At 33.8% G+C, this 12,642-nt stretch overlaps 1 protein-coding gene across 4 annotated transcripts in view; it reads right to left on the bottom strand.

Annotated features, from left to right (window-relative positions):
* The window catches only part of LOC143078746 (WD repeat-containing protein 7-like), a 66,029-nt gene that overhangs the window by 51,021 nt on the left and 2,366 nt on the right, over positions 1 to 12,642 (bottom strand). For all 4 annotated transcript variants that reach the window (XM_076253691.1, XM_076253693.1, XM_076253692.1 and 1 more), the window contains exons 2-4: positions 10,179 to 10,352; positions 2,065 to 2,171; positions 718 to 796 (exon numbers count right to left, since the gene is read on the bottom strand). In XM_076253691.1, coding sequence (XP_076109806.1) covers positions 718 to 796; positions 2,065 to 2,171; positions 10,179 to 10,340 — 348 coding nt within the window. In that variant the 5' untranslated portion in view covers positions 10,341 to 10,352. The remainder of the gene's footprint in view (positions 1 to 717; positions 797 to 2,064; positions 2,172 to 10,178; positions 10,353 to 12,642) is intronic.

Below are 12,642 nucleotides of genomic sequence, written 5' to 3'. Positions count from 1 at the left end.
GCACACCATACTGCAGAGGGACAATTATAAAAAAAAACTTATAAATACAAATTATTTACTTCTGCTTCCCATTTGTTTACTATCAAATAAAATAGGATTCATTGCTCATTTCCCTGATTGCATCTTCACTTAATGCAACTTTCATTGGGGATTCTCACTTGCCTTGAGCAGCATTACGGTTGTTACTATTCAAGAAAGAACTACTTTGCTTTCCAGAGCACCCAAGTCTAATCTTGGCTTTTGTTTTGGTTCAAGTTGCTCAATCTTAAAATTCATGTGTATTGTTTCTTGGACTGTTTTTTGTCTTTTTCTGTCTAATAGCAGTGATTTTATTTGGCTAACAGGTTTTTGATAATTTGCCACATTGTTATTTTATATCCCCATATCAGGCTTGTGTATATGTAAGTCCTTATGTTAACCAGGACATGATTTTCATTTTATTGTGGTGTTGGGTTGCTATTTTGAAATTGACATTTACAATGTTGGTACTGTCCATTTATATTTGTTCCACCTAACAACTACTAGAAACTTTGTTATAAAGTAAGTCATATTATCTGTTTCTGTTCAAACAACTATCATACCCTTTATTTTATTGGAAACATATACTGTTATATATCTTCCAGTAGACATTATATTCAAGAATATTTTTTCCATTTTGAAGGAACTTGTATTTCCAGTCCAGTAGTACAGTCCATACTTTACTATTATCTTAGTTACCTGCATGTTTGTGTGTGTGACTGTTAACTTGCTACATTCTACACATCTACCGTCACTTATATCCCAAAGACACATCTCTCTGAAATTATACATCATGCTGATTTACAACAGGTTTTCATTTAATAATGGCTTATAAATCTAACTTTGTTTAACAAAAAATTTACAATGGTGTCCATTCCTCTTACTTTCAAGAAATGCATACTAAATGTATATATTTCTCCAGAGGATAGTTGTACTACATGTTCTCAAACCACATCTTTATAATAGTCCTCCTACAAAAAATCTGCAATTGTCATTAAAACATTTAATCCCGCTGCAAATGTTTGCGCCTGTCCAAAGTTAGGAATCTGATGTACAGTAGTTGTCGTTTGTTTATGTAATTTATACGTGTTTCTCGTTTCTAATATAGATTAGATCTTTGGTTTTCCCCTTTGAATGGTCTTACACTAGTAATTTTGGGTCCCTTTATAGCTGGCTGTTTGGTGTGAGCCAAGGCTCCGTGTTGAAGGCCGTACATTGACCTATAATGGTTTACTTTTATAAATTATTATTTGGATGGACAGTTGTCTCATTGGCACTCACGCCACATCTTCCGATATCTATATACAGTCAGTTCCCTTTTACAAAAATAAGGTTAAAATCAAATTCTTTATTGAAGCATCAAACAGCAAACTTTTTTTTCTTCATAATCTTGAATTCCAGATACATGAACCTTAAATAGATTTATTTTATTGAAAAAAAAATCCCTTATCGTTACCTGGTACATGTATATGATATAAAATGCTTCAGTCATGGAAAAAATATGTTCTGAAAGTAATACTGTGGAATCATTATTTTTCGTTGGATAAAATTGAGAATGGAAATGGGGAATGTGTCAAAGCGACAACAACCCGACCATAGAGCAGACAACAGCCGAAGGCCACCAATGGGTCTTCAATGTAGCGAGAAACTCCCGCACCTGTAGGTGTCCTTCAGCTGGCCCCTTAAAAAGTATGTATAGTAGTACAGTGATAATGGACATCATACTAAACTTTTACACAAGAAACTAAAATTTAAAATCATACAAGACTAACAAAGGCCAGAGGCTCCTGACTTGGGACAGGCGCAAAATTGTGGCGCCCTCCCCTATGCAAATTTTCGTGGATTTCGTGGGTACAGGTGAACCACGAATTTAAATGTTCAACGAATTACAAATTTTCCATAAGACTTGTAAGCAGACATTAGCAAAAACACAAAACTAAATATCAACAAAAGTGCAGTTTTCCTCAATCCACGAAAATTTGTACCCACGAAGATAAATCAATCCACAATAGTAGAACAACATAAACATGATAAATATAAATTTACCCATTCTCTGAAGCACTGACAACATATGGAGTTTCTGATTTGCTACTGCCCAAGGCTAAACAAGTGATCGCAGTAGTATGTCCAAATAGTAAACTTCTTGGAAATATCTAAAAATAAATCAACAACATATTTGCATAAATTCGGGCGGGATTTTTATTAAGGAATTTAGAGGTATTTGATATTTATTCTTTTTATTATTGAAGGAACAGGATAGTTTGCTCCTTTTCATATTAATCAAAATTGGGAATGAAAACGGTGAATGTTGTCACAGAGACAACAACCCGACAATAGAACAAACAACAGCAGAAGGTCACCAATAGGTCTTCAATGCAGCAAGAAATTCCCGCACCCAGAGGTGTCCTTCAGTTGGCCCATAAACAAATATCTATACTAGTTCAGTGAAAATGAACGCCATACTAAACTCCAAATTATATACAAGAAACTAAAATTAAAATAATACAAGACTAACAAAAGTCAGAGGCTCCTAACTTGGGACAGGCGCAAAAATGCGGTAGGGTTAAATCTTTTTATGAGATCTCAACCCTCCCCCTATACGTCTAGCCAATGTAGAAAAGTTAATGCATAACAATGAATTAATTGAATGTATAAGAAAAAAGTTAAATAACAAAAAAATTTGAACTCCAAGGAAAATTCAAAACAAAAAGTCTGTAATCAAATGGTAAAATCAAAAGCTCAAACAAACCAAAAGAATGGATAACAACTGTCATACTCCTGACCTGACATCTAGACATTTACTATGTAGAAATGGTGGATGGATAACAACTGTCATACTCCTGACCTGACATCTAGACATTTACTATGTAGAAATGGTGGATGGATAACAACTGTCATACTCCTGACCTGACATCTAGACATTTACTATGTAGAAATGGTGGATGGATAACAACTGTCATACTCCTGACTTGGTATCTAGACATTTACTATGTAGAAATGGTGGATGGATAACAACTGTCATACTCCTGACTTGGTATCTAGACATTTACTATGTAGAAATGGTGGATGGATAACAACTGTCATACTCCTGACTTGGTATCTAGACATTTACTATGTAGAAATGGTGGATGGATAACAACTGTCATACTCCTGACTTGGTATCTAGACATTTACTATGTAGAAATGGTGGATGGATAACAACTGTCATACTCCTGACTTGGTATCTAGACATTTACTATGTAGAAATGGTGGATGGATAACAACTGTCATACTCCTGACTTGGTATCTAGACATTTACTATGTAGAAATGGTGGATGGATAACAACTGTCATACTCCTGACTTGGTATCTAGACATTTACTATGTAGAAATGGTGGATGGATAACAACTGTCATACTCCTGACTTGGTATCTAGACATTTACTATGTAGAAATGGTGGATGGATAACAACTGTCATACTCCTGACTTGGTATCTAGACATTTACTATGTAGAAATGGTGGATGGATAACAACTGTCATACTCCTGACTTGGTATCTAGACATTTACTATGTAGAAATGGTGGATGGATAACAACTGTCATACTCCTGACCTGACATCTAGACATTTACTATGTAGAAATGGTGGATGGATAACAACTGTCATACTCCTGACTTGGTATCTAGACATTTACTATGTAGAAATGGTGGATGGATAACAACTGTCATACTCCTGACTTGGTATCTAGACATTTACTATGTAGAAATGGTGGATGGATAACAACTGTCATACTCCTGACTTGGTATCTAGACATTTACTATGTAGAAATGGTGGATGGATAACAACTGTCATACTCCTGACTTGGTATCTAGACATTTACTATGTAGAAATGGTGGATGGATAACAACTGTCATACTCCTGACTTGGTATCTAGACATTTACTATGTAGAAATGGTGGATGGATAACAACTGTCATACTCCTGACTTGGTATCTAGACATTTACTATGTAGAAATGGTGGATGGATAACAACTGTCATACTCCTGACTTGGTATCTAGACATTTACTATGTAGAAATGGTGGATGGATAACAACTGTCATACTCCTGACTTGGTATCTAGACATTTACTATGTAGAAATGGTGGATGGATAACAACTGTCATACTCCTGACCTGACATCTAGACATTTACTATGTAGAAATGGTGGATGGATAACAACTGTCATACTCCTGACCTGACATCTAGACATTTACTATGTAGAAATGGTGGATGGATAACAACTGTCATACTCCTGACTTGGTATCTAGACATTTACTATGTAGAAATGGTGGATGGATAACAACTGTCATACTCCTGACTTGGTATCTAGACATTTACTATGTAGAAATGGTGGATGGATAACAACTGTCATACTCCTGACTTGGTATCTAGACATTTACTATGTAGAAATGGTGGATGGATAACAACTGTCATACTCCTGACTTGGTATCTAGACATTTACTATGTAGAAATGGTGGATGGATAACAACTGTCATACTCCTGACCTGACATCTAGACATTTACTATGTAGAAATGGTGGATGGATAACAACTGTCATACTCCTGACTTGGTATCTAGACATTTACTATGTAGAAATGGTGGATGGATAACAACTGTCATACTCCTGACTTGGTATCTAGACATTTACTATGTAGAAATGGTGGATGGATAACAACTGTCATACTCCTGACTTGGTATCTAGACATTTACTATGTAGAAATGGTGGATGGATAACAACTGTCATACTCCTGACTTGGTATCTAGACATTTACTATGTAGAAATGGTGGATGGATAACAACTGTCATACTCCTGACTTGGTATCTAGACATTTACTATGTAGAAATGGTGGATGGATAACAACTGTCATACTCCTGACTTGGTATCTAGACATTTACTATGTAGAAATGGTGGATGGATAACAACTGTCATACTCCTGACTTGGTATCTAGACATTTACTATGTAGAAATGGTGGATGGATAACAACTGTCATACTCCTGACCTGACATCTAGACATTTACTATGTAGAAATGGTGGATGGATAACAACTGTCATACTCCTGACTTGGTATCTAGACATTTACTATGTAGAAATGGTGGATGGATAACAACTGTCATACTCCTGACTTGGTATCTAGACATTTACTATGTAGAAATGGTGGATGGATAACAACTGTCATACTCCTGACTTGGTATCTAGACATTTACTATGTAGAAATGGTGGATGGATAACAACTGTCATACTCCTGACTTGGTATCTAGACATTTACTATGTAGAAATGGTGGATGGATAACAACTGTCATACTCCTGACTTGGTATCTAGACATTTACTATGTAGAAATGGTGGATGGATAACAACTGTCATACTCCTGACTTGGTATCTAGACATTTACTATGTAGAAATGGTGGATGGATAACAACTGTCATACTCCTGACTTGGTATCTAGACATTTACTATGTAGAAATGGTGGATGGATAACAACTGTCATACTCCTGACTTGGTATCTAGACATTTACTATGTAGAAATGGTGGATGGATAACAACTGTCATACTCCTGACTTGGTATCTAGACATTTACTATGTAGAAATGGTGGATGGATAACAACTGTCATACTCCTGACTTGGTATCTAGACATTTACTATGTAGAAATGGTGGATGGATAACAACTGTCATACTCCTGACTTGGTATCTAGACATTTACTATGTAGAAATGGTGGATGGATAACAACTGTCATACTCCTGACTTGGTATCTAGACATTTACTATGTAGAAATGGTGGATGGATAACAACTGTCATACTCCTGACTTGGTATCTAGACATTTACTATGTAGAAATGGTGGATGGATAACAACTGTCATACTCCTGACTTGGTATCTAGACATTTACTATGTAGAAATGGTGGATGGATAACAACTGTCATACTCCTGACTTGGTATCTAGACATTTACTATGTAGAAATGGTGGATGGATAACAACTGTCATACTCCTGACTTGGTATCTAGACATTTACTATGTAGAAATGGTGGATGGATAACAACTGTCATACTCCTGACTTGGTATCTAGACATTTACTATGTAGAAATGGTGGATGGATAACAACTGTCATACTCCTGACTTGGTATCTAGACATTTACTATGTAGAAATGGTGGATGGATAACAACTGTCATACTCCTGACTTGGTATCTAGACATTTACTATGTAGAAATGGTGGATGGATAACAACTGTCATACTCCTGACTTGGTATCTAGACATTTACTATGTAGAAATGGTGGATGGATAACAACTGTCATACTCCTGACTTGGTATCTAGACATTTACTATGTAGAAATGGTGGATGGATAACAACTGTCATACTCCTGACTTGGTATCTAGACATTTACTATGTAGAAATGGTGGATGGATAACAACTGTCATACTCCTGACTTGGTATCTAGACATTTACTATGTAGAAATGGTGGATGGATAACAACTGTCATACTCCTGACTTGGTATCTAGACATTTACTATGTAGAAATGGTGGATGGATAACAACTGTCATACTCCTGACTTGGTATCTAGACATTTACTATGTAGAAATGGTGGATGGATAACAACTGTCATACTCCTGACTTGGTATCTAGACATTTACTATGTAGAAATGGTGGATGGATAACAACTGTCATACTCCTGACTTGGTATCTAGACATTTACTATGTAGAAATGGTGGATTTAACCTGGTTTTATAGCTTCATGTAGCTAAACCTCTCACTTGTATGACAGTCACATAAAAAATCCATTATAATGAAAACAATTTGTGAACAAAAATAAACAGACATAATAGGTATAAATGTCAAAATAAGGGGTACAGCAGCAGGGTTCTCACTAAGGCGAGTCCATGAGTCCCGGACTCATCAAAATCTGTCTGGACTCACCATTTTCAAAACTGGTGAGTCCACAGATGCATTAAGATTGAAATATTTTGTATAAAGTTGGTCCGAGAACACAATTAATTCGTAGTGCATTTCTTTTAGAACATAAATGAAAATAAAAAAAATCCCACCTGCGCTTTCCCAATGAAACTTTTACAGTGTGTTGTACTACTTTTGGGACAAATTATATCAAAATTATAGAAAACTTCATCGCCTCTAACTCAAAATATGGACAATTTTGTGTTTAGGGTGTCTTGAAATCTTTTGACAGCTTCCGAAGTGCTAATTTTTAACCTTTTTCAGCTAGACCAAATCACTACTTTCCTGTAAAATTCTGGACCCAAATTTTTTTACAGTGTAATTTCACCCCCCTACTTACAATTTGAGGCATTAAACTCGGAGAAATAAATTTGGAAGGGGTATAAAAATTATTGGCAAGTAGCCCACTGTTAACACTAGGGACTATATTCGTGAACAACGAAAATCAAGGGACGACAATTGTGGTCTCGGACCTAATAGGATAGAAAGAGTTGACAAATCTTAAAAAAACTTGGTATGACCAAAGCTTAATTAATTATAACACTGCTTGCAAAGTTTCATAACAATAGGATATATATTATAGACACTATGTTAAATTCTATACTCATCTTTGCGTGTTAAATTTTGACGTTAAAATTGAAAAATTTCAACTATCAACATTTTGGGCTTTGAAAATTAAAATGTTGCAAAAAAATACTTTTCAAATGCCCTAATATATCATTTATTATGTACTAAAAGCAATAGAGTACTCATTTGATTTATCAGACTTAGCATAATTATTCAAAAGTCAAATTTATATCAGCCTGGGCCTAAAATTTGAGGTTTTTCAATGAAAGGGGGCCTTACATGAAGATGTAATATATTCCAGCAATTTTAAATTTGTGAAGCTTTTTGGTTATAAATAATCCTTACATATGTATTGAATGTACTTTAAATAGAAAGAAAAGTTACAAATAGCATATCATATTACTTTAAAAGGGTCTTAAGCCAAGCAAGACTGGAAAAAAATAAGGGTCAATTTAAGCCGTGCCACATATTTACATTAAAAAATGCATATTGAGGCTATAAGAAATAAAAAATTGTGCCCTTTTTATCATTTCTATACTCATGTGACATGATACAACAAATCTGAGCACAAAAAGGCTCTTGCAATTAACTTTTCTTACAGACAGTATGGTCTGATACAAAGATTTTTGCCTTTTTAATGAAAAACTTGAATGCAATTTTAGTCTCAACAGGCTTATATTTAAACCACTTGCTATCCTACAGAAGAAAAGAAAGATATTATGTGAAATGGAACAGGTACATTAGACATTGTAAAGTGCTTTTGATACAAATTTAGTGAGGTCTTTATTATAGACTTCAAATTTTATGTACCAAGAACCCCACTTTTGACTTCATCCAAACAGGGCGTTAGACAAGGGTCATTTATACAACACATTTTGTACATATTATCTGAAATATCCTTCTTTTCTGTAGATTCTGAGTTCATAAACAAGTAAAAGTACTAGATAAAGGCATATAAACACAAGTATTGACACATGAAAACCTGTCAGATAGAAAGTCAGGATGCCATGTATGCATCAATATTGAAAAAACCTTGAAATGCCTATTTTGACCATAAAATGCCAAAGTTGGTCATTTTTGCAGAAATTCTATAAAATAAAAGTTTAAATCCTTTAGTTTCATGCTATTTGACAAAGTGACACCACCAAATCATTTAGGGAAGTTGCCAAAGTACAGATTCTATATTTACAGACTTCACCTCTTAGGTCCGAGAACACAATTAATTCGTAGTGCATTTCTTTTAGAACATAAATGAAAATAAAAAAAATCCCACCTGCGCTTTCCCAATGAAACTTTTACAGTGTGTTGTACTACTTTTGGGACAAATTATATCAAAATTATAGAAAACTTCATCGCCTCTAACTCAAAATATGGACAATTTTGTGTTTAGGGTGTCTTGAAATCTTTTGACAGCTTCCGAAGTGCTAATTTTTAACCTTTTTCAGCTAGACCAAATCACTACTTTCCTGTAAAATTCTGGACCCAAATTTTTTTACAGTGTAATTTCACCCCCCTACTTACAATTTGAGGCATTAAACTCGGAGAAATAAATTTGGAAGGGGTATAAAAATTATTGGCAAGTAGCCCACTGTTAACACTAGGGACTATATTCGTGAACAACGAAAATCAAGGGACGACAATTGTGGTCTCGGACCAGTTAAACAAAAATATCATCATTTTGTAACAAATGTTTAAAAGTGATCTGTCATTTCATTGCTCCGTTAGGAAATGTAGACTAAAATATTACATTATATTGCAATAAAATATTTACTTCTTGCTGTTGGACTCATCATGGCTAAAAATGATGAGTCCCTGGACTCGCCTTCAAAAATTCTTAGTGAGAACCCTGACAACAGTCAATTTGTTATAATCTTAATCACTATTACAAGGGCGGAGCTTTAGTATTTGTTCACCTTATTTATTGGTTATAAGCTGTTTGTTTCCTTTTTTGTTGATATTGAGAGCATAGGTTATATCTAAGAACAATTTTGAATTCTCTTTCTGAATATCAAACATAAAAATGTCTATGATAAGGGTAATCTGGTACAATTTCTCTCAAAAAGCTTAAATGCAATAATCCTGTACCAAGTCAGGAATATGACAGTTGTCCATTCATTTGATGTGTTTTATTATTGATTTTGCCATTTGATTAGGGACTTTCCATTTTGAATTTTCCTGAGTTCAGTATTTTTGTGATTTTACTTTTTTTTATATACATTTTATTTTTTTGTACATTGAATACAGAGTTTATATCTTATAATACATGTATGTGTGTTTTAGCTAGCAATATTTTTCCACTTATACATGTAATAAACTGGTTCTCAGTGTTCTTTGTCGGGAATTTTAACCATACAGTATATTATATTGCTTGAATGTTTTGCTGTCAGAAATTATTTTCTTATAAATTTTTGTTCCTAATCTATTAGTGTCAGATCAATACACTAATTTCGTCCAATTTTTGTGTTTGAAAAAATTATTACTTCTCTCTTTTGTTGATTATATCATATTTAAGGACTTATTGGAAAGAATAACAATGATTTTATAACAATGTTATGTTTACCTGAATATGTGTATTAGTCTTTATCAACTATATAAAATAAAAAAAATAAAGAACAGTGGTGCATTTACCTGCCAATTTTCTGTGACATCCCATATACCAAGCTGTCCATCATTACATCCAGTGATAATAGTTCTCTGGTCGGGTGTCATCAACACAGCTGATATACAGTGAGTAGGACAGTTATCTCCCCATAATACCATCGGCACAACAAGATTTCCACCTGTAGACATTTTAAATTCTATCTGCAATAAAAGATAAAGGCAAATGTAAAACTGTATAAAAATCAAGAATACATGTATATATATGTACATGTATGTGTAAGAGGCATAGTAGTGTAGCATTAATGTTGATAAAACAGCAACCTATATATATGGCTTGATGTAACAACACAATAAAACTAATTATCTAAATGTTTTTTCTGCCAAAATGTGTGAGAACTTGTGGACATACATGTAGACCATGGGTACAAAAGGGAAGTAACTCTTGCTCAAATTAAGTAAATCAAAAACAATCTTTTATTTTTACCAAAAATTTGTATAGTAAGACTTACTATACACATCCTTGTTTTTACTGATTATAAATTACAAGTTGAACCTATCACAGTTTTCCAGACATAAAAAGGCAAACATGCATCAAGAAAAATTCTTTATTTGAAACTTCTCCAATAAGGAGCTCGAGTCATCTGATAATTTTGAGAAATAGAAAGATTTGTAGTGTGTATAACTGTATTATAAAAAAGAAGATGTGGTATGATTGCCTAGGAGACCAAATGACAAAGAAATTATCAACTATAGGTCACTGTACAGCCTTCAACAATGAACTAAGCCTGTACCCCATAGTCAGCTATAAAAGGCCCCTTTTTATATATATGTAGAACTCTAAAAGTGTGATGGGGATGCTAAAATATGATGGTCACCCTAAAGAGTGATGGCATACGCTAAAGTGTGATGACTCCATATGCTAAAGTCTGATGGTCCGCAAAAGTATAGACGTAAGAATTGTACATGGATTATGACGTTAACAGTCATTTATACAAACCACAAGATAAATTAAGAATATTTGACTGACAACTTTTAAACCAAATGTCCACGACTTAATTTCAGACCTAACCGTGCTTCTTCGGCAGAAGCAACTCTGTTGATTTATTTTGGATGCTGGAAGAAGGACTTGTGTCCTGCAGTCGGCCATTTTACTTTAGGCCAACTAAAATTAATTAGTAGATTTTCATCCAAATTTTTTTTTTAAATGGGGCGGGTGGGAGGATTTTATTTTTTATTTTTTATTTCTTATGAAACCCTCTTGTGACACGTTCTTCAAATACGCAAGTGTAATAATAAGCTTATATCATGTATATACATGTATAAGGAATCGTACATAATACTTCGAATCTTAACATTGATAAAAATCTCTGATTGACAACCACTGTTCTACATGTAATTGCTGCTTTAGAAACCTAAACAGCAAAAACATAAAAGAAGAATGCTCTCTTCAGTTGGACTACCTTCACCAAATGTGTCTTTCTAAGCGACGCATTTGTTTGTCTCCATAAAATGAAACAAATATGCAACTAAAGAATTACGAGTACAGAATAAAATGAAACAGTTTTGAAAACAAAAGGGTTGGTGCTTTTATGATTCTTCTTATAGATGCAAATATAAGTAGTTATTAGTATGTAAAACATGAACTTAACCAAAAAGTAGAAGTTGTGTAATGGCTCTATTGAGGGTATTTTGACAGAAGGTGTTTGCTGTTTGTCAACAAAAAATAGCCATGGGTAAACGAAATTGCAATACCATCTCAGGATATTCTCATAAAAAGCCAGTCAAAAACAAGATCTACTCATCAATTAACATTCAGACAGCTCCAATGCAATAAAGAGTTTGAAATTCTCATTCTTCAGCCAAACAATCAAAGATTGGAATAAATTACTACCTGAAATTTCAAACAAAACTTCTACATACAACTTTAAGGATGCACTTACCCATGAAGCACTCCTTTAAACCTTTTCTCACTTAAACTAAATGTATCTACCTATTGTTTTTTGTCTTAATTTTTTTTTAAATTAAAAAAAATATAAAAATTTTAAGTTCAATCAAAAATTGTAGTTTAAAAAAAAAGAAAAATTGAAAATAACTTTAAAAAGCAACCTCAATCAGACATGTGCCAGAATGTAATCTTCAAAATGTTGATGGTTTTCTGTAACTAAAAAAAGAAGAAGAAATCTAAGTGTATGTTTACCGACTTTTTGAACTCAAAATATTGTCATAAATCAAACAAGTTCGTGCTTGCGTCATTTTGTTTATACAGTAATGTTTTTGTACCAATGTGTTCCACTATTCTTGCTCTTTGGGTATAATTCACAGTCCAAAATTCCTGCCACAAAGTCATTTTATCAATAAAAAAATCAACGGTTTTCTAATCACAGAAATTTGAGTCATGTCGCGATTTACCATCTTGGACACAACGTATTACTTGTAACCCGATTATTACATGCCCTTCTCGAAATCAATCTCTATTCTCTATAGACGATTT

The sequence above is a fragment of the Mytilus galloprovincialis genome, chromosome 6 (genome assembly GCF_965363235.1).
Source record: "Mytilus galloprovincialis chromosome 6, xbMytGall1.hap1.1, whole genome shotgun sequence".
NCBI lineage: Eukaryota > Metazoa > Mollusca > Bivalvia > Mytilida > Mytilidae > Mytilus > Mytilus galloprovincialis.
This window is presented reverse-complemented; position numbering and strand designations above follow the sequence as displayed.